Source organism: Acartia tonsa, chromosome 4 (assembly GCF_053477335.1).
Source record: "Acartia tonsa isolate MP-2025a chromosome 4, ASM5347733v1, whole genome shotgun sequence".
Classification (NCBI taxonomy): domain Eukaryota; kingdom Metazoa; phylum Arthropoda; class Copepoda; order Calanoida; family Acartiidae; genus Acartia; species Acartia tonsa.
The window spans coordinates 18,699,402-18,723,399 of record NC_137263.1 but is presented as its reverse complement, the minus strand read 5'-3'; the positions used below and the strand labels follow the sequence as shown (position 1 = coordinate 18,723,399).

The 23,998-nt window shown below is 31.2% G+C and overlaps 2 protein-coding genes across 2 annotated transcripts in view; both read right to left on the bottom strand.

Annotated features, from left to right (window-relative positions):
• LOC145318024 (alanine--glyoxylate aminotransferase 2, mitochondrial) overlaps nt 1-23,998 on the bottom strand; it is a 125,281-nt gene that overhangs the window by 6,953 nt on the left and 94,330 nt on the right. The window contains exon 2 of the mRNA XM_080159336.1: nt 48-71. Within this exon, the coding sequence (XP_080015462.1) occupies nt 48-64 (17 nt within the window). The 5' untranslated portion in view covers nt 65-71. The remainder of the gene's footprint in view (nt 1-47; nt 72-23,998) is intronic.
• Nucleotides 15,107-23,653, bottom strand: LOC145318260 (uncharacterized). Its single transcript, XM_080159582.1, has 17 exons — nt 23,572-23,653; nt 22,992-23,070; nt 22,326-22,427; nt 21,626-21,666; nt 20,870-20,994; nt 20,643-20,732; nt 19,885-20,014; nt 19,360-19,437; nt 18,911-18,997; nt 18,628-18,718; nt 18,295-18,334; nt 17,921-18,027; nt 17,214-17,282; nt 16,913-17,063; nt 16,308-16,350; nt 15,702-15,894; nt 15,107-15,222 (listed from the first exon to the last, which is right to left on the bottom strand). The coding sequence occupies exons 1-17, from the start codon at nt 23,606-23,608 to the stop codon at nt 15,213-15,215; spliced, it is 1,473 nt and encodes a 490-aa protein (XP_080015708.1). The 5' UTR covers nt 23,609-23,653; the 3' UTR covers nt 15,107-15,212.

The following is a 23,998-nucleotide window of genomic DNA, read 5'->3' as shown; positions in this document are numbered from 1 at the left end:
TAACGTTTTAGAGGTATAATTGTATAAATATTAAAAATATTACTTACCTCGCTAGTTTTTGCATATTTTCTGCAATAAAATATGAAAGTATTTGTGTATTTTTTCTATTTATTAATATATTATTTACTAGCGGCCACGCCCCTAGATGCCTCTAGAAACCACTCTCCCAATATCTAATTTTAGTTTTTAAAAGAAAAACTAAATTTGTTTTCTTCTAGGGGCGATTTATTTTGGGTGGGTAATGTTACCTTTCCAAAAAAGTTATAAACCTTCCCAGGACCTGAGAAGCTACATTGGTAAGGAAACAATATACATAGGTTCATCGGTTAGCGAGACACACAGACAGGCACACTCACACACACCTACATCCCGTTACTTTCATATAGGTATTTTTGTTGTTTTAAAATTACAATAGTAAATAAGATTACAAAAAGTGTATGAATATTAAATGAGGTGGTTTATCCTAATCTTCTCTTGGGACGAAGCCACTAGTGTTATAACTTAGCGGTTACGCATCTAGTATATAAGGTAATATAGGGACTAAAAAATTAGTTTAAACTATCCCAAGTCTTATATCTAAAAACATAATAGCCTAAAACCAGTATCAAACTGGTTCAGTAGTTAATGAGATCTTAAGTTTTAGACAAAAAAACCTTACTTCTTTATATAAGGGTTTTATCCATATTATTAACTTTAAAAACTTTACATTAGGCCTTTCTAATCACTTTTGGAAATTTTATTTATATTTACAATTTAGATAGTTTATTTACCAAAATATAACCGTCATTATACATATATAAATTTCTAAAATGAGTTAAGTATGTAGGACAGAAGTAAAACTGAACTGGAATGTAGATAAAAGTTTAGTTGGCATCAGGGACCTAAAGGGATAAGACAATTGGCGATAAATTTATTTACATCCCAATAATGATACACAAAATTATCCCTTATATAGATTACAATTAGTGGTTGAAATATTTGGACACTCAGCTAAATAAACCAACCAATCAAAATTCAATAAAATTCACCAAAGTTGTTCAGCCAACGATTAAGAAAACGTTACTTCAAAACTTTGGGGACCAGATTAATAAACAGCCCATTGTCCCCTCCCTCCCTGAGTTGGCATACAAGAAATTGGGTTCATTGATATTTATCTTAAAAGTTGACCAAAATAAAGTAAAAAATCTACCAAAACAAAAAAATTCTATACTTTTTAAATTTTTAAAAACATTGTTAAATATTAAAATTTATTCTATTTTACAACATCTAATATAAATTAGAAAATGGTTGATTTTTGGATTTGAGAAAAAATGTGTTGACAATTATACTAATGTCTATTAAACTCTGAATAAGAAATGAGTAAATAGAAACAAGTTTGAGTATCTGAATTATAAACCTATAACATATAATACTTTATATTTGTATGTTTATATATGTTTGTTTGTACATTCTTAATCAAGATAAAAGTTGCTAACTTCAAAAATTTATTCTCTCTTATATAGATAACAAATAGAGGTAATCAAGTGACATATTCTCTAAATCAGCCAATAGGATAGCATAGGAAGAACAACTTGACCATGGTATTGTTGAAATTGTGAACAGATTTTGGTAGGAAAAAGGTTAATTTTTTAATTTTGTTCGCATAATGATTTGGCTACAATTAGTCGCATTGGCTTCGAAACCGATTAAAATCCGCTGGATTAGAACCGTCTCTCAGCCATACTGAAAAATTATCGTATTAGAGACAATTAAATCAAAATAAAAATCATAAAATCAATACCAGATATGTTAGTAATTTTGAATTTTAATATTCGCGGATAATACAATGAGATAAATAACTTGTATTAATATTACATAAATATTCCCACAAAGACAAGAATGACAACATCCATAAAAACGAAGCTCTCAAATGACCAAATCTAGAACTAAGAGTTCAAGATTTAATAAGGATCTGTAATTTTTGTATTACATAGGCTGCGAAAATGCAAACAAAAAAATACAATTAACCCAAAAGAAACTACACTAAAATCTTATTTTCCACGAAGTTAAAATTTAAAAAAGGTCGTAGTGACTAAAGATGCTCGTGTTGATTAAATAAAATTAAACATTGTTTTCTAAAACATTTATGCACAATTAGATAGTTATACAGAGATTTTATTTTTTTTTTAAATGTGTTCCACTCGTGACGTACTAACATTATTTGAAGAAAGCCCCGCTTTTGAAAAAATGAATTATGAAAAAAATATATTTATTAATTAAAATTGTAAACTGATCAAATAAGAATTATGGTATTTAGTTTTCACATGTTAATAATGCTTGATAAAGTTGGGAAATTTTATACTCAAGGCAAGCGACGCTACATTCTCAAATCAACAAGAATTATTCTTTGATATACTACAGACTAGCAACTGTGCCCCTAGCATTTAGGAACTCTGTATTTGAAAAGTATGGAAGAGCAGAAAAATAAGCAAAAACCATCTAAAATATAGATCCATAAATAAAATAGCCGAAAACCACCCATATACATAGGTGAAGCTTCCCTAAATGCAGAACTCAACTGTTTCAGAAGTTTTCAAAATCTTAAGCTACAGACAAAAATTTACAATAGGATATATTATTTTTTTGTTTTAAGTTATTCACTGTCTAAAAATGTTGGATTGATCAGTGTCTCATTTTCGAGGAAGCTTTGATTTGTCAACTATCATTTCATTGTCATAGCTGTATTTATAATAAAATGTGTAATTTATCTTTAAAATATTGTGTATTACATTTTATAACTTCTTAATAGATATGCCTATCCAATGAATAAGTTAACCTTTCTTTATACCTATCTATTTCTTAATAAATAATTTTTGGTACCAAAATGTTGCAATTTTAAATATGATATTGTTTTCAAAAAAAGCCACAATCACACATTGAATTTGAGCCTATTTCATAATTTTTTTCTCCAAGAAAGCAATAAATTTGGGCTCAGTAATTGTTGTAAATTTAATTAGTTTGTTTCCCACACACTTTATCAATAAGTTTATGTGACTGTGGCATTTTTTAAAAGCAAAGCTTTTCTATAATTAGGGTCGGTCCGTTCATACGTTCGTAATGGTTAAATCTTTTTGTAAATTTGGGCATTTTACAATTCTTTATTATCGCAAAAAGGAGAAAATGAAAATAGTTTTAATATGTTTTATCACATTTAATGTGAGAATGTTGCTATTATCATATTCAAAATAAATGCTGTAATAAGCTTTAAAATATTTAAACACTAGTCTCTCATTGGACACAAAATGACGTCCAATAAGAAAAAGGAATAAAAATATTGGAAAGAAAATTATTTTATTTTAAAATTAATTCTTGGCATTTTGGAATAAAAAATATAGGGGAAAGAAAATTATTTATTTCAAATTTATTTCTGGTCTTGAAATAATATTCATTATTTTACTTTAATTCGAGTGTCAACCAATAAGAAATAGGCATGCTGTTTTAAAAGTTTGGAATAAAAATTATTATTTTTTGTCAATTCCTTTTTTCAGAGTATAAAATGAGAATAAATTTTCCAACATCATTATTGATTTCTAATTTAACATTTCATACGTGGGTAATATTTATTTCAACATTTTTTGTCATTCAAAATCAAGTGTCACAAAAATAATAATATTTAACATAAAAAAGAAATTTTTAAAATAATTTTGTTTTCTTTATTTGTTGAAGATCTAAGCCCAAGCTTTTTCTGAGGGGGGAGACCCCCCTCAACCCCCCCTCTCCTGAGGGGGGAAACCCCCTCGACCCCCCCCCCTGACGCTCTCTTCTTTAAATCTTTCATTATTTCTGTAATTTATTCTAACTATCTTATAAATTTCAAAACTTGAGATAAAAAGGAAATAATTTGCTGTACATTATTAAAAAATTTAAAAATTGTAAAAAAAATTCCAACATGATTTTTAATTTTAAATACAAGAATATTTTTTCCTATATGATATGTTAAATTTAAATACAGGAATAATTTTGTACTGTGGAATTGAAGAAATAAATGCTGTACATTAGAGTGGCTTGATTTTCAATGATTTTCTAATTTTAAATGTGCTACATACACTTTCTGTCTGAACATCATATAAGAGACCAAAAAATGAAAAGAAAATATTTTGAATAATGGGGAGGCTCGCTGATGCATGTAAACTTTTAGAAAGACACTTGTGGGGAGAATTTTTTTTTTTTTTTTTGGGGGGGGGCAATTATTTTTCTTTCAAAGTATAGCTTTATGCACCTTCCCAATTTTGTCTTGAAGAGTAGAATAAGAATAAAAAATCTGTTTTTAAAACTATTGATCCTAGCAAGAAAAATCCATAAATAAATTTAAAAACCAAGAGATTTTACATTTAATTTAAGATTTTTCATGCTTGGATGAATATTTTTTAAAACCAATTTGATATTCTTATATTAATCAACAAGACAAATTCAAAAAGATGCATAAAGCAATGCTTTGAAAGAAAAAAAGTTGCACCTCCAGAATAAACTTCTAAAATTTTTAATGCATGGAAACACCTTCCCCCCATTTCCCCTCAAGGACAAAATCAATTTTTTATATTTAGGTTTCTTATATGACGTTTAAACTGTAGATATTGATTACAAATTCAATGTCCAAAATTGATCCACTCTACTGTACATTGTTATAATTTAATATTTGATGTGGGTATAAACATTAGACATAGATGGTCAATCTGACCCCATTTTTTTCTTAAAAAGAAACCTTTGTTCACTTTTTGTTGTATATGAAATACAGCCCTATAGGCAACATTATTTGCAACTAAATTTGCAATGATATAATTTTTAGAAAGATAACTTTATTATAAGAAATTAAATTATTTATAACTAACTTATTATATGTTGTGTCATACGCTTTACATTATATGATGGAAGAAATATTTTCTTCAAATATTTCACCCAAGGAAAGCTTTAACCTAAGATAATCAACAATTTATAGCTGATACATAATGTTAACAAAATTCCCTTGTGCTGTCTCTAGGTTATCTCTATTGTATAAATGAACGTACAAAAGAGGAGGAGAGAGAGAAGGAAATAGACAGAAAAGTGAGGGAGGGGGGAGGGGAAAGAAATATAGAGAAAAATAGACAGAGATATTTATTGTTCACCCTTAGATGATGTAAATTTTTTGATAGACTTTTTTGAATTTAAGAAAAAGATAGAGAATGAGACAAAACCAAGTATCATATTTTATTAATATTGCTTATACAAGAAAGGTCATTAAAAATTATTTCACCAATATTAAGGTCAAGTGACAAAATTTTAATTTCCACCTACTTCGCCCCCAGAGGGGGCAATAGTAGAAGGAAAATTCAAATTTTGATCACATGACCAAAATTGTTGAAATAATTTTAATATCCTTTCTAGCATTCACAATATTACGAAAATATGATAAATAACTATTCTCGTATTCATTCGAATCCGGTAGATAGGAACCGGTTCTCATTCATACGTAAAAACTATGTCTAGCATCGTATTATATCCAGCTTTCTACGAATATAGAAATGTACAATCATAAGATTAAAACTAGTTTTTTTAGCCGGTGACTGCGTCACCTCGGGCCTAAAAAAAACTAGTTTTAATCTCATAATTGTACATTCTATATCCGCAGAAAGCCGTTTATAATACGATGCGAGAAATAACTATTATTTTTGCCCGGGCCTTTTGCCCCTCTAGGGTCAATAAAATATTTTCTTTATCTCTCCTCTGGCAACTATCTGTAATATCATTAGCTTCTGCATCACCTTAAACATTCAGTTTAATCCGTGAACAAAACCTGTGTCTCGCATTCGTTTATATGTAGAAATTTTCCACAGAAAAGTTACTAAAATTCCACCTGCCTGATTCCTTTTGATATTTTGGCCTTTTAATCAGTTTAAAAAAAAATTATGTGATATAATTTCAAAAAAGTTCACAAAGAAAAGTATGAAGAAAAAGTGTGTTTTGAAGAACCTTTTAACCTTATATCAAATTTCAGTCCCAATTTATTTTTTTATTGTTTATCACTTAACGTTTAAAAAATAATAATAAATTTAGAAAATTCCCATGGTTCTTAAAAGCGAAGTTTTTCTATAATCATTTTCGGTTGGTCATTCCGTACGTCCGTGTAAAGGTTAGCTCTTTTCACCCTAGAGGCAAAGGGCAAAGAAACTGTTTATTATATATTGAGACTTAAACTTTTCTCCTCAAATATGGATTTTAAAATTTATATGAAAATTAATTTGTTTTAATTTACGTAATGATGAAAAACTGTATGTTTGATATTGAATAATTCTTTTTAATGATTCATTTTTTGGATATTTCAAATAGAATAATTAATAAAAATCAATCGTGAAATAAGTTTTATCCGTGAAACTTCTTTATAATTGACTTTTTACTTAGAAAAATAACTGTACATATTCAAGGAAGAATTTAAAGAATCTTATTATATAAGTTTTTTAATTTTTAATCATAATCTATAATACAAAGTAGAACGATGTTTGTTTGTATGTCTATTTGTTTGTAGCGAAGGATCTCGCTAACCGCTGAACCGATCGGGTTCTCCTTTACAGGGTAGCTTCTCATATGTTCTGGGAAGGTTTATAACTATTTTCTTGGGGGGTGGGACACCCCTAACCCCCCCCCCAAAAAAAATGAAAAATACCCCCCCCCTCAAAAAAAATTATATTTTTTTTATTTTTTTGTTAAATCTCAAACACGAAAAATTAGTTTGATAAAACCTCTTGGGGCAAAGCCCCTAGAGGCTAGGGGCGAAGCCGCTAGTTATTATATAATTCAAAACACAACAATATGACAATTAGTAATTTTTTCACAATTTTTAATTGTTTACAATATATCTTTTTTTATTATTAATACAAAATAGGAAATTTACCTTATATGGATTTAAATCTTTGTTAATTTCTTTTTTTTGCTGCGACATTTTTGGATATAATTTATATGGATATATAAGGTAGGGAAGGAGGGAAAATTGGAAAATATGGTTCCCTAAGTTTTCATATTAAAGTTATCAAATTTTAATTGGTTGGTACATTAAGTTGAGTGTACAACTAACTTAAATCTTAACTTTGTGTATTATCATTTGGGATGTACATAAATTAATCGGCCATTGTCTGATACCTCTTGTTAATACTAAAAAATCTAATTCCTAATATGAATAGATTAAGTTGTATCTCCCAAGTGTAATCTAATTTATTTGAAAAAGTGTAACTGAATGAGTTCATTAAAAAGTGACACCTCAAATTACATGTAATATATAGACAAATTCCATACTCCCCTCTCACCACCCGCTCCCCTCCCCTCACCCCCCTCACCCCTCCCCATCTTCACCCTACTAATATTTTTAAATATCTGTCATAATAGAATTTACTATTTCTAATATTTTAAAGCCACAATGAGTATGCGACTCTTCAAATGTTTTTGTTAAAACTTCCAAGAAGTCCATTAACTTTTATGATATAATGACGCCGTCAAGATATAAATCAAAAGAAAAGTTGATTTAGGTTAAGTTTTACAAAATAAAAGGTGAAATTTTATAAATAAAGATGTTGTTTAAATGATTTATGGAAAAAAATCTAAATTTTTAATGTGTAACTTTTATTATTATCAAAAGCAAAGCTTTATTTTATTCAGGGGCTGCTCGTTTGTTCGACACAGCGAATTGTTTAAATCGCAAATTGATTGAACCATGTTAAAGTTGCCCTATCGATTTCAGATCTCGTAGGAAGATTCCTGTAAGCGCAAGATACATTTTAGGAAGCGTAGTTTTTCTTTAACCAATAGGAGAACATTTACATTAACCAACACAAATTTTACATAAACGAATATGAATAGATTTTCTGCTTATTTACAATTGTCATTGTTCGTTTGTTCCCGTGTTGTGATCCTTGTTGCTTATTAATAGGGAAATACATAGAAATTTAAGTTTTGACAAATAATTGAGGATGCTAGGTGCTTTTTAAAAGCGAAGCTTTTCTATAATTAGGGTCGGCCCGCCCGTCCGTCCGAAATAGATAGCTTTTATTCGTTAATTAAGGCATGTTAGAATTGTCCTATCGATTTCAAATTTTGCATGGTGATCCCTGTAGTAGTTAGGTATGATTTAGAAAGCGTAGCAACTCTATAATCATTACCAGAATGTCCGTACGTCCATTTTAAACATGTTGATTTTTCTACTTTTTTAACAACAAATTTTTATGTGATCTAATTATCCGTTTGATCTGATTTTTGGTACATTGATTCCTGAGACAACAAAGAACAATAGTATAAGTATAAAAATAAACATTATCCTGTATCAGGCAGTTTTTCAAAAAAATTACTTACAATTTTGCTTCGACCCTTTCGATACTTTTATATTCTGATTATTCAGTTCAGACACTATACAAGTGTTAATGTCCGTTTGTCCTTGTTTTCAGAGAAAGGAGGTTGGGGTGAGCAACTCGTAGGAAAACATTAATAACAGCTAAACAAAACATAAAAAATGCTCATACTAAAATTAACATCCCGTACACATTTGGAGTCAGTTAAAGACTTAATTTATAGAAAAGCTTCTCTTTCAAAAATGTGGGTGAAAGTTCTTGTAAAATTGAACTTAAATTGACCGCAATGTCGTTAAAAATTGCACTAATGGATCAAAGGTTCATAATTCCTGAACCAATGACCTTTAGATTCTGAGTGAATTAGTAGGATCCCTTTAAGAATTAGTAGACCACAAAAACACCCCTAGCTCAGTTTAATTTTCTTTAAATAGTGAGTTCAATGAAAGTCTTGACAATGGATGTAGTACGTGGATATTATGAAAGAGGAAGAAATGACGTAAATTTAGGTTGCTATTTCCCCTGCCATTTGTTGGTCAGTTCGTTTATTCAGTAGGAGAGGGGGGAATGGGGTAAAGGGGGGTAGGGAGAGTTCGTTGTTTTAGCCCGCTATAAGTTTCACTTTATTAGAGGACAATACAAATCGGGTGTAAGATCCAAGTAATAATGAATCCATTGTCTCGACAAAATCACAAAGGACACAAAATATCAATAACTCATTCAAATAGCTAAAGCGCATTAGATTTGCACCTAACCTCACCTCCCATACCTTTTTTGTAATCCGGGGGAAGGGGAGTACATCAGGTACTTTGGAGGATTCTTCTGAAATTTCACTTTTACTGATGTCATAGAGAGTCAAATATCTAGGTAAAGTTTCATTCTGCAATCCTGATAAGAAAGTAACAGGACGTCTAACTGTCATTCTGTGTGTCTGTATGTACCATAGGATACCCATATCTTATTGTAAAACTTCTTATAGGTCCAGGGAAGGTTTATAACCCTTTCCTAAAGTGTTCCTAGAGGCCTCTAGGGAAGTGGCCGCTAGGAAATTAAAATTGTTTCATTATTAAAATTCATTATCTAATACTTCAGAACTAGTGAACAATTCAAATTATTCTATTCAAATAAAGATTTTTAATAACAAAGATTTTGTCTCAAAAAAAAAATCTTAATAATTAGAACATAAAATAATAAAACTTTTTCCAATATGGCTTCGAAACCAATTAATATCTGCTAGATTAGAACTGGTTCTCAGACATACTGAAAAGTTATGTATCGTATCGTATTACAGATAATTTTCGATGAATATTGAAATAAAAATCATAAGATTAATACCAGCTTTGTTAGCCCGAGTCTTCGGTCCAACGAGGCTAACAAAACTTGTTTTAATCTTATGATTTTTTATTTTCATATCCGCGGAAAGTTATCTTAAAGTTATAAAACGTCGATTTATTTATTGTTTATCTATTGCAATGCTTCTGTTGACTGCTTAAAGAAAGAATTTTAAAAGCTTTTTTAAAAAGTTATAATTTAAATTGTTTACAGGAAGCATAGAAAAAGAAATTAGTCAGAAATTTTATCATTTTTCATCATTTTTTGCTCTCTTGCACATTGGGCTATTGATGGACAAAGTTCAACATAGTGTAATACAAAGTAGTACGATGTCTGGCAATGTTATGCCTCTCACTAGTCCAGTGGTCGCCTAAAGCTATAATTGAGTGTGGGATACCCTCCTTCCGAAAAAATTAAGGATTTCAATCTGAAATATTTACATTATTACTTGGATCTTACACCAGATTTTCGTGTTCTCTAATAAAGTGAAACACGTAGCGGACTAAAATAGCGATTCCTTTCTTCCACTCCTTTCCCTCCTTTTGAATAAACGAACTGACCAATAAAGAAGGGCCATGTTAGCTAGCTAAATTGACGACAATTTTTCCCCATGTCATAATATCCACGTAAATTCTACATCCATATTGGTTCACTGTGTAATTTGACAAAGCAACATATATGTTTTGAGTATGTTTAAATCTTGGTGTGTGAATATGTCTTGGCAAACATTTAATACTTTTTTTTTCTCAGGAACAACAAGGACGGGTACGATTAATACTACAAAAGCATTTTAAGAAACATAAAATAGATATTTATTACATTGTATTATAGACAGCTTTCCTAAGTTTTAAAATGAAAAAAATAAGATTAAAACCAATTTTGTTAGCCTCTAGAGGCAAAACAAGTATTAATTTTATGATTTTTGTTTCAATATTTCTGAAAAATTGTTTGTTACTGGATGCTATACATGATTTTTCAGTAAAGCTGAGAACCGGTTCTAATCCAACTTTTCTATCAATGATTTTATGTTACAAGAAAAGTGTAAAAATTGTAATAGTTACCTTGTAGAGTAGCTTCGCCTTAAAAAAATATATGGATACTATTACATTTATTACATCACATTATGTGCTTGAAATAGATGTATATACACTTAGACATTAAACATTATTTCATTTAAATCCCCTGGTAAATACTTTTTTTCACACCTGTGTATGCAAATTTAACTCTGAAAGAAATGATAAAAAATTACATTAAAAAAAGAAACTTATCGAACCATAAAAAAGGGCACACTTCTAATAAAGTAAATCTTGTAGCTGGCTAAAATAACGTTCCAAACATCCAGCCCCTCCTCTCCTACTGGACGAACGAACTGGCCAATAAATGATGTCCATGTTAGCAACCTGGTCCTGAATTGACGAAATTTTTCCCCTAACAGTACATCCACGTATATACAAGAAATAGATAAAACAATGAATTTATAAATCTTACACCAGATGTTCTCTTATTAAGTTAAATTCAATTACATAGCGGGCTGAAATAACAATAATCCCTTACCACACTCTTTACCCCTACCCCCTCCTCTACTACTGGATAAACGAACTGACCAATAAACGAGTTCCATGTTAGTAGCCTAAATTGACGGAATTTTTCCCATGTCATAATATCCATGCATTTTCTACATCCATTGATAAAATGTAATAAAAAAGGCTTTAACCTAATATCTAAATAATATTTTCTAATGCGTGAAATCTTTTAAAAAAATGATGATACAGAAATTATTCCCCCCTAAATCTTTACATTTTTTCATTATGACATAAAATTTTAAAGAATGCTAGGGAGGGAAATTTAATTTAAATGTATACATTAAGATATATAAGTTTTCCGGAATTTTAAGTTAATTAATTTTGAACAATAGGATAGGTGGATTTTAAACTACCTGCGCTCTAATTGGTTGAATGATGTACGCCATCCAATCAGAGCGCAGATTTTTTAAATCCACCAATCACAGATGCCAAAATTAATTAACTTAAATTGCATTTCCGCTTTTAGATAAAGAATTATAGAAAAAACGAATTTTATAAAAAAAATCCTCAAAATTTGATGCAGATTTCAAATCTCCCCCTAACTTTAAATTCCGGAAAACTTATATATCTTAATGTATATTCATACAAGTATCTATAAAACAAGAATGACAACACAAAGAAAGCGAAGCTTGACAAATAAGAGATAAACAAACAGCAATAAGAGTGAGAACGCTTTTATTGTACAGTAAAAGAATATTCCCTAGAAATTTAACAAAAAAGGTTATTGTACATTTGTTTTGAAATAGAGTAAAATTTAAGGATATTTTTTTTACTGTGGTGAAAGATAATCTACGCTTATAGTATTGTGCTTTATTGTTCAGGGAATCATATTTTCAATTCAATAGAGCTATTTTTCACAATTTTCATGCAGGAAAGTTATAATCTATTTATCCAAACGGACGGACTTGGGGAATGTAGAATAGTCTCACTTCAAATAATGCGCATAAATTGTATAAACCCATCTAATTAATAAGATAATATAAGCCGAATACTTTGTTAAGTAAGTGTTTTGTGTTTGTTGTGGCAGCTTGTTCCCACACTTAATACTTCCATGGAGAGAGGGGACATAGTCCCCAAACTTTTATAATGACGTTTTTATATTCATTGGCTTTACAACTTTGGGGATTTTTATTGAATTTTGATTGATTGGTTTTATTAAGTTGAGTGTTTAAACGTTTTAACTAGTAAATGTACTCTACAGAAAAGTGTGATGTTGAGTATCGTCATTTGGGATGCACATTAATTTATCGGCCATTGTCTTATCCCTGTAATACTTGACATTTAATTATATAAATATTTGCCATAAAGCTTCTTTTTTATTATCCTCTCTTTAGTATGAGAAAATGCTACTCTAATTTTAGAATATTTTCCACGAATATTAAAATACAAATTATAAAATTAATACCTGTTTTGTTATCCCGGGCCTTCGGGGCTAACCAAACTGGTTTTACTTTATAATTTTTATTTTAATATCTGGGGAAAGCTGTTTATAATACGATGCGATAAATAACCTTTTATTTCCCTCCCACGACGTTCGTCCAAGGACCATTAGTTTCGTACATTTTATACCGGAACGTGTTTTTCAATATGGCTTCGAAACTGCATAATATCCGCAGGACTGGAAACGGTTCCTATAATTTTTCTTTATAACATCCGCAGAAAGCTGTCTATAATACGATGCGATAAATGACTATTCTGGCAATTTAGAGCAGGGTTCGGAAGCCGCGCGTAAGCCGCGTGTAAGCCTCAGTGAAATCTTCATTTTATCACTATAAAATTCAGCTGGATGTATAAAACTGCTCTTTAGCAGACAATCCTTCTTTCTGAAATTTCTTTTTCTGCTCATAAGCAGGTTTAAAACTGAGGCTTATGCGCGGCTGAGGCGCGGCTTCCGAACCCTGATTTAGAGGTATTAGATTTCAGACAACTAATCCTTTAATTAAACGACCATTATCTGGTGGCCTTTACGGTGGGTCTTCAGATATTATGGGTTTGAGTCAAGGCTCTAACCTATCAGCTTCCCGGCAAAAAATCCCTACTAATTCTGCTTTTTTTTCTGAAGTTCCTTTTGTCCTTTTTATGTATGGGTGAGTTGCACTTGGCCTGAACACTAACAGTCATCTTGCCAAATCAGAGGCTAGACTCTCATACTCGTGGTACAGTACTTCGCAGATAAATAACCCTTTGGTTGCACAATCTTTGTTAGGAGATCCTCACTTTGCATGGTAATGAGTTGCGTCTGTTTTGGGTAAAGGCAATTTGCAAGTAGGTACCATTATTAACGTCCCTCCCCCCCACCAAAAAAATTCTTAAATTAAAAAAAACCCACCCCCTCAAGTATATAGTTAACTATAGTCAAAATTGTAGCTATACTTTCATATTTTATTCAACTAAAACAGTAACTTTTAAAGTTGGCCTTTTTACACCTTTTGATCTACATAGACATTTAATGATAATTTTCACGGGGAATTTATGGTTATTGTTGTGTGTCATTACATGTGTAATAAGTCACTCTCCATCAATGGATTTATTATTACTTGGATGTTACCCTAGATTTTTATATGCTCTGATAAAGTGATGGTTGCAGCTGGCTAAAATAACCCACTTTACCCCATTAACTCACCTCATATTGGATGAACAAACTAATCAATAAATGAGGTCCATATTAGACGGCTAAATTGACGACAAATTTTCTTTGTTGATATATCCACATATAATTTGTCCATTTTCTATCTTTCATGCATGTTTATTTAACATTTACACAAATTTTAAAATAGCAATTTAAAATGAATTCAGAGCAAAAAATTTATGTTGAATATGTATATGTTTTAAATATTTTTTAAGATCAGAAACTTATAGAATTAAATCAAGCACACAAATTGACCATTTGATTTTCAATCCTTTGTCTGGAAGTCCTTGTTTCAATTTCTCCAACCCAACACCAGGCGTACTTATTATTATCTTAAACATAATGAAATATGTAGATTAGTAAAGTAAATTACATATCAATTTCAATAATGTAATGAAGTTGCTTCTCACCTAGCATCGATTAGAGCTGTTTTTGAAAAGAAAAAATTTAAAAACAACCAAAAACCATTCCACGACTTTACTTTTATGAATAACTAAAACAACCCTGGGAGACATACAAAGCTTCCCTAAAATGGAGAACCTTGCGTAAACTTTGCTAATTAATTAAACTGTCATATTAAAAGAACACTTTAGTTGATGTATCAAGTGACAAAGATAACCAGATGACAACAAATATTTGTGACAACATTTGAGGCATATCAATTTCATCATCTTAGTTCTATACGCTTCTTTATGTTTATCGTTATATTATTAGTTGGATGTTGCACCAGATTTTTATGTACGCTGATAATGTGATGCTCGCAGCTAGCTACACTCACAATACCCCTCAACCACCCCCTTTACCCATCCCCTTCTGTCCTAATGGTTGAACGAAATGGCCAATAAATGATGTCTATATTAGCAAGCTAAATTGACGTTAATTTCCCCCGTATCATAATATCCTTTTTCTGAAAGCTTTTATATATTTAAATTTGTAATGCCTTTCAGGGTTTAGGTAATTATTCTTCATTTGTAGACAAAAGAAGTGTAACTACCCCTAACCCCAAAATTATCTTTCTTTTACCAATATGCTTCGACACCGATTAATATCTGCTGGAATACATATATAATAATAATTGCATATACATATATCAAGATTTCCTGTTCTAACTCTCTTTTTATAGCCACTGAACAGCTGCTCTATAACTCACTAATAAAGGTTTTGCTACTAATGAATATTATATTTTGTTGACAAATTTAAGAACGAATAACAAGTAAAGTTAAGAATTTTATTTCTTATTTATGGGACAAAATTTTGAAACATTGTAAAATTGTTGTATGCCATCATTCTGTTAAGTTCTGTAGCTACTTCTAACACATTTTACAAACATCTAAAAATAAAAAAAAATATTAGTAAGTATAGGCGTTTTACATCAAATCAGCCATTATATGACATGGTTTTACACAGGGCTCGGCAGCCGCGCGTCAGCCGTGTTGTGAAAGCCTCAGTGAAATCGCAATATTATAAAATTAAAATTCATCCGGATGTCTAGACCTGTTCCTTAACAGACAATCCATCCATTCGGAAAACAATTTTTAATCTTACTAGCGAGTTTAAATTTGAGTCTTATGCGCGGCTGAGGCGCCGTTGCCGAGCCTGGACTTTTAGAGGTAGCCAACAATAAATCGTAAAATAAGTCAAAATTTATAACTACGTTATCTCCTTCGTTGGCTCAAAAACTGTTGTATCAAATTTGATTTGTTGGTTAAAAGTTATGTGGTCCAAAGTTTTCAATTAGGTATTTTTAAGGAAGGGGTAATTTTGTTTATCATCATTGGGGAAGTACATATTTATGATCCATTGTCTTACCTCTTATTGGTTGGTATCATATAGCTAGGAGCAGATATTGTGACAAACTTCTCCCTGCCCTTGGACATGGCCTTCCTCCTGTCGAAGACCCACTTGCCCGCCCTGGTCAGGTCGTCCCCCTTGCACTCGTCAAACATGAGCAGGCTCTGCATGTTCAGGTTGTTCCAACCGCCGACAATCATGGGCTGTGTACCTGGATTAATGGATCTATTATTAATTTGATGTTACACCAGATTTTCATGTACTCTTAAAGTGATTCTTGTAGCTGGCTATCCTCTACTTTGCCCAATCCCCAATTCTTATATTGGATGAATGAACTGACCATTAAAGGAGTTAGAAACCCAAATAGACGACAATTTTAACTTTTGGTAAAAAATATGATCTTAAACTTTATCTTGTAAAAATCTAAAGGGTTATTAATTGTTCCAAAAAAACACAAGTTATATACTTTTAGGTATCTCTAAAAACCAATTAATTGACAAAATCAATCCTAATTAATATTTTTTTATAATTATTTCAATGTACCTTTCAATGTACCTATTTTCAATGTACCTTTTCCGATATAAATAATATTTTGTTTAAATACAATTTAGAAATAACAAAAACCTTTATAAGAAATTCCATGGTAATGTCTTCCTCCATCAAAATTCTGCCAAAAGAATTACATCGTATTATAGACAGCTTCCCGCAGATAGTAAAATAAACAATTATATGATTTAAACCAGTTTTGTTACTCCCAAGGGACCGAAGGTTCAGGCTAACAAAACTGGTTTTGATTCTATGATTTTTTATTTTAATATTCGTGAAAAATTGTAAATGATAAGATGCCATACACGATTTTTTAGTATGGCTGTGAACCGTTTCTAATCCAGCGGATATTAATCGATTTCGTAGCCATGCTGGAATAGTTATTTCTCGCATCGTATTATAAACGGCTTTCCGCGGATATAGAAAGTACAATTATGATATTAAAACTAGTTTTTTTAGCCCCGAGGTGCCGGAGGCACCGGCTAAAAAAAACTGGTTTTAATCTTATGATTGTACATTTCTATATTCGTAGAAAGCTGGATATAATACGATGCTAGACATAGTTTTTTCGTATGGATGAGAACCGGTTCCTATCCACCGGATTCGAATGAATACGGGAAAATTTAATTAAAAATTTGATACTTAAATATAAATTTAAAAAGTTGAAAAGATAATTTTCTAACCTGAGAAATATCATAAAGACGTATCCATGGAAAGGTAGAATCTGAGGCATTGAAAGCTATTGTGAGGTCCAGAAACCAGGCAGTATTCAGCCAGGCTCCAGAGGCTCTGTAGCCACCCACAATCATGATTCCATCATTCCAACCTTCCCATCTACAAAATAGGCGAGCATGTTTTTAAAAGAGGTTTCGAGATTTTTTTCCCGTTTAAAACTTGAAGGTTGCGTGATTTTTTTGCATCACTTGTAGTGTGAACACTGAACAAGCTGCATATCAGACCTACCAGTACTCCTTCCCTTATTACCTGTAGTGTGAACAAGCCATATCAGACCTACCAGCACTCACCCCCTCTCTGTCAGGTGGAAGTTCAACACTTAAACATACATATATCATTTTTTTTGTATGTATTTTAATTATTTGCATATAAACAATATTTAAAAACCACTGTAGATGAAATGAAATCGTCTAAGATTGTTAAAAAAAATAAGTAACAAAATATAAAACTAATATTTTAAGAATCATTGTTATAGTACAGTGAAAGGGCGTCTAAGATTTTTTTGGTGAAAAGCGAAAATATTTTAGGCGTGATAGACCTCTCAAAAAATTGAGATGAGTTGGGAGGGGTTATAAAATTGTCTGTAATACGATGATTTTAAGTATGGCTGAGAACCGGTTCTGATTGAGCTGATATTAATCGGTTTCAAAGCTATACTGGAAAGGTATTTACGTAGGTAGACAACTCTATCAATAAATTGTTATACCAGCTTTATTAGTGAAAGAATATGGAAAATTCTCCTTCAGGGCTCAGCAGCCCTGCCTTTGCCGCGCATAAGCCTCAAATTTAAACCAGCATGTGTGCAAAAAAAAGAATTTCCGAAAAGATGGATTACCTGTTAAAATTACGAAGAGGATAAGACATTCAGGTAAAATTTAAAGTTATAAAATATCAATTTCACTATGGCTTAAACGCGGCTGACGCGCGGCTGCCGAGCTCTGCTCCCATTTGTTTACCTGAAAGTTGTGTCTTCAACTAAATCAGTTCCATCCCAATCATATTTGATAATATCCGGAATATAATCCAGAGTATTGTCCCATCCACCAAGAACATAAATACTATCCTGTAATAGTTATTTATAGCGTCGTATTATAGACAGCTTTCCGCGGATATTAGAATTATCAGATTAAAACCAAACTGATATTAATTTTATGATTTTTATTTGATATTTGTGGAAAATTGTTTGTAATACGATGCTCTAAATTATTTTTCAGTATGCCTGGAAACTTATTCTAATACAGTGGATATTAATCGGTTTCAAATCCATACTGTAATGCAGCTTTGCTATAGTTAAATTTAAATACAAATTTTTACATGTAATAAATTTTACCTTTCCATTTGATTTGATATATACGGCACAGGTATGAGATCTGAATTAGTTAAGTATTATTTTTTTGGGAGGGTGGAGGTACCAACCCCTAGAATAGTTACATACTTTTCCTGGACATATAAGAAGCTTCACTGCAAAGGAGAACCATATTGGTTCAGCGTTTAGCTAAACACACACAAACTATATATAGGGACAATAAATTTAGAAATATAATATTTTTTGTATAATATATGTATGTATGTTCGGAAAGATCTCTCAACAGGCCAAAAGGGATAGAAAATCTTGGTATTTTTTCCGATCAGGTTTTATGCTATTTTTTTGGGGATCTTTCACCTTGGAGAAGTTAATTTGACAGTTGATTCAGCCCATGCGGTGCCATCATAAACTTCTATAGAATCTAGCATACCAGCCACATCATTATAACCTTAAAATAATCGATATATTGTTAATTGGATGTTGCACCAGACTAACGGATATTGCACAGGATTATCAAATTATCTTTCAATCTAAATAACTTTCTACAAATTACAGAAAAGATATAAAAATTATCGCTAAGAAACTATGCAATCCAGCAGGAATCTTTACCTTAAAAAACAAAAAGTTAACATATTTTTACCTCCAAAGGTAAAGGCCTTGTCTTTGATAGCAACCATTGAATGAAAAGCTCGACCCACTGCCAGAGTTTCGGTTCTGTCTGCCCAGTCTTAAATCATTTTAGTTATATTAATAGTGAAGCTACTTTATAAGTCACTGATGTAAGTCAGCCTTAGGCTTCATATGAAATATGCATTTTTTTTCGCTGATTTTAAAATAAAAAATTATCAGATTTAAAACAGACTTCTTAGTCCCGAGAGGCCAAAGGCCAGGGCTAACAAAACAAGGTTTTAATTTTATAGTTTTTATTTTAATTTTCTTGGAAAATTGTCTGTTATACGAAGCTATATCTTATTTTTTAGTATGGCTGAGAACTCGTTATAATCCAACTGATATTAATCGCTTTCGAAGCCATGACCTGGGTAAATTAAATTTAATTTGATATGATAAACGTCTTATTACGAATTGTACCTGCGCCCCTAGCCATTCCCTCGCATGCTGTTCTGTAGCCATCATCCTTATTATACCCTCCACACATCAACAGATAATCTAAATCAAAGAACATTCTATTTAATGTTTAAAAATTTATTTTCAAAAGGTCTGACTTAATTTATAAAATAAATCTATATCAGACATATTTAGGTTTAGGTGTAATCTCAAAAAAGGAATCAATTTAACTCTAGACTTTCAATTGAGTCTTTGAATATCAGCCAATAGCGTCGGAAATATAAACACAGCCAATTTGCTTGCAGACGAAAATGCTCCCCATCATTTGGAAAAGGTAGTTGTCTGGGTTAGTTATACATCTATACTTAGACATTTATTGCACAAACTTTGAATTTAACTGATATCATTTAGTATGTATTAAAATGTATAAATAGCAGAAACCGAAATAGCGTATAGTGTCCAATAAAAAATGACCAATGATAGGCAAAAATACAATTTACCATTGGCCAATTACAAAACTGAAACACAAAGAAAACAAACAAAACTCACCTTGTTGGTTATTATTTCCTTTCTTGACATGAACTCCTGCAGCTCCCTCGGAATTCTTAGTTGGAAATCCAAAATCGTACTGACCACAAGATTTACCAGTATTGTCAAGTACCTCCCCTTTGTCAGCATACTAGAAACAAGGATAATGAAATTATGTGGTAACATATGGTATTTATGATCATAATATTTATTTTAGATTAAATCACCCTTTATCTCTTATGTAGAGTATTCCCTCCCTTCTAGATCTATATTTAAATCTAGAGATATGTTCTAGAATAATAATCTCACCTTATATCTCTCATTTAGAGTATTCACTTCTAGAACTATATATAAATCTAGAGATATATTCTAGAATAATTATCTCACCTTATATATCTCATCTAGAGTACTCTCTTCTAGAGCTAAATAGAAATCTAGAGATATATTCTAGAATAAAATAATCTTACCTTATATTTATCATCTAGAGTACTCCCTTCTAGAACTAAATAAAAATCTAGAGATATATTCTAGAATAATAATCTCACCCTATATCTTTAATCTAGAGTACCCCCTTCTAGAACTAAATATAAATCTAGAGATATATTCTAGAATAATAATCTCATCTTATAACTTTCATCTAGAGTACCCCTTACTAGAACTATATAGTGATCTAATGATATATTCTAGAATAATAATCTCATCTTAAAACTTTCATCTAGAGTACACCTTACTAGAACTATAAAGTGATCTAGAGATATTTTCTAGAATAATAATCTCACCTTGTATCTTTCATCTAGAGTACCCCCTGCAAGGACAGTATAGTAGTCAAGTGAAAAGTCTTGGACCAATCTTCTACCAGTTGGGCATGCCTAATAATGTAAAAAGTATGAATAATTTGTAGCTGCAAAAAAAATTTTATGCGCAAAAAATGCAAGATTAATTGTAAAAAAAAAGCTGAAATAAAAAATATAGAGAGAAACTATAATTTGAATACAATAAAAAGTACCTTTCCACAGCGGGTATCAAACTGAGTACACTCCCTGTACAGAACACAGGCATTGGCAAGTCTCTGGCAGGTGGTGCCCAGGTTAAAACCAACCAGGTAACAATCCTTCAGCACGTCCTTGCTGTTGCAAAATAAATTCTCTAGCTTAAAGGCCATTTAAAAAACAGTAAAGTTAAAATAACTGAAACCCTAGGTATATAATATGTAAAGTACATAGGTGTTTTTTTTTTTTTTGGGGGGGGGGGTTAAATTTCAAACAAGGGTATACACAATCCCACAAAACAGATTTAGACCTTTCCCAAACGAATATTAAAGGAGAACTTTAATTGGTTGGTGAGATATTTTGGTAATTTGCGTTAATTTAGACATGTTATAATTGTCTTATGTATTTCAAACTTTGCCTGATGATTCCTGTAACAGTTAGGTAATCGTTATCAGAAAGACCGTACGTCCATTTGAAACATGCTGATATTTTTACTTTTTTGACAACAACTTTTTGTGTGAAATAATTATCCTTTTCATCTGATTTTTTAGAATAAGGATTGTATGCATCGCTTTTATGAATGTTATCATCCCTGTTTATATGAAAAAGACTCAAAGGAATTACATCAAAACAAATTTAAATTAATTTACTCATTTAAATTAATCAATTAAAACGTTTATAATTAATCAGGACTTCCTACAAAAAATTGTTTTGTTATTAAATGAAATCTAAATTATATATTAAGTTTTTTAAATTTATTATTTTGTTCCTGTATAGAGTGTAATATTGACATTCTGCCTCTTTCTCACATTCACTAGGTAAAATTAATAATGATTATTCAGGGGGATTTTTTTAAAGGAAAAACATATTGTTTTATTTGAACCCTTATCCCTAACAGAAATCAATCATTAAAACCTTAGTTTCTTTATTTGGTTGGGGTATTTTATATTATAGAATTATTTTTGTTTTATCAAGCAATGCTATTTAATTATATTAATGGATCCTTACCAACTATCATTGTAGGCTTATGCAAAATAGCTTTGATTGTAGCTAGCGGCCAAACGACTTGCAGCAAAGTTATTATCTGCAGATCAATGAGAAGTTGGAAATATTAATACTTTATATTTTAGGTCTTTATATTCCGCTTTTATTGTTGTGCAGACAATAACTGTTCTGCAGCCGTTTGGCTGCACAGGAATACAGGGATCTAAAGGTATAAGACAATGGCCGATAAATTGATGTACATCCCCAATGATAATACGCAAAAATTACCCCTTCTTTAGATAACAATTGGTGGTTGAATCGTTTAGACACTCAACTTAATGAACTAACCAATCGAAATTATATAAAAGTCCCCAAAGTTGTTAAGCCAACCAATAAGCAATCGTCATAATAAACTTTGGGGACTATTGTTATAAATAGCCTAAATGCCCCTCCCTCCATGACAAAGATATTTATTCTATGAGTTTTTACCTGAGACATTGTTCCAATGAAAAAATATTTTGGATTGTTTTGACGACATTTCTGTTTTCTCTTGGCTTGACACGGTTAGCCACGTCCAGTGGTGGTTCATTTCTAAAATAAAATTCAGAAAAATTATCATAAGTTTAGTATATAAATAAAGGTATGCGGCAACCTGCGATCATGGTTTAACACGAAGGGTATCCGCTCAACACCAAGTTTTAACTAAAGATGTTAAATAAGATTCCTGTTGCTGCTATTGCATTAAGAGTAAGGGGAATCCCTTGGCCCAAAATAGGCACAATTTATTACCATACAAGGTTATTATTTCAGACAAAGGTCGTGAAATCAAAGAGTTGGTTGTCTATTGAGTGTTCCCAATCTAATTTTCAGATTGTTTGTACAGAAAAGGAGAGAATGGTTCCCCTTAAATATCCTTGGTTGTTGGACCTGACGATAAAGTGTTATGGAAGGCAGCCTCGCCTGATACGTATGCTACTTAAATTTCCCATCATTCAAAGATAAATAAAAGAAAGTCGGCGTTTCAAATTTTTATTCTTACTAGCATAAAGAAGAATCAATGGAAATTTTCTTATAAACAAAATAGAAGTGAGTTGGGAGGAGCGAATGCCGGAGATCCTATTATAAAGAAATCTTGTGCACACCCCTAACACCTACCTGTCCAGGCATTCTCCAAAATGTTGCCAACAGGAAGGATTCTCATGCTTCCGAGCACAAGCAACAAAACCAACCAAACCTGCGGGAAGAGTTATGGTTTGGTTAAATGACTAGCAGTTACGTCCCTAGAAGCCTCTATGGACACTAGAGGAGGGAGGGGGGGGGGGGGTGGGTTTGAATTCGATAACCCAATTTTTTTTTTAGATTTTAGAAAAAAGTAATTTTGCGAGGGTAATTTTTTCTAGGGTTTTAAACCCCCCTAGGACCTATAAAAAGCTACCATGTAATAGAGAACCATATCGGTTGAACGGTTAGCGAGATCTTAAGATACAGACAAACAAACATCCTGTTACTTTTTTATAAGGATTGTTTAAATATGTAATGATATTAATATGTAGTTTAACTAAATATATTAAAGAATGTAATAGCATAATTATAAATTTAAATTTTTTTTTTGCTGTGTACTCATTGCTATAGGAATCATCATCAAAAGTTCAGCCTTATATCTTTTCCCGTACCATTTCTAGGGGACAGACGGACGAACATTTCAAAAATATAGTAGCTTCGCAATTAAATATACCTAATAAAGTGAGGAAAGCAGCTGGCCTGAAGACCATGTTGTTAAATTATATATTCGAACGTGAAATCGTTTTGCAATATCTGTAAAATGTAAAGATTAATTTCACTCCAACCTATTTTTTACCACTAAAATTGTATATACGTCAAAATATATTTATTGACCTTTGTTGAAGGCTCTAGCGATCTAAAGTGATAAGACAATGGCCGATAAAATGATATACATCCCATATGATGATACATAAAATTAAAATTGGTGGTTGAAAAAATTTGGTCACTCAACTTAATGATCCAACCAATTACAATTTAAAAAAAGGCCCCAAAACTGTTAAAACATCGAATAAGAAAACGTTATTATAAAACTTTTGGGACTAGTAAAACAGTACATAAAAAATTAAATGAAATACATAGATCACGTTTGAAATAACAGT

Bases quoted from the DNA above. Each gene is read 5' to 3' on its own strand.
- LOC145318260 (XM_080159582.1), bottom strand. From the start codon at position 23,608: ATGGTCTTCAGGCCAGCTGCTTTCCTCACTTTATTAG. The intron at 23,071-23,571 runs GTATATTTAATT...CTCTTCCCGCAG, and splicing joins TGCTTTCCTCACTTTATTAG to GTTTGGTTGGTTTTGTTGCT. The intron at 18,335-18,627 runs GTGAAAGATCCC...TAACTAATTCAG, and splicing joins GTCAAATTAACTTCTCCAAG to ATCTCATACCTGTGCCGTAT.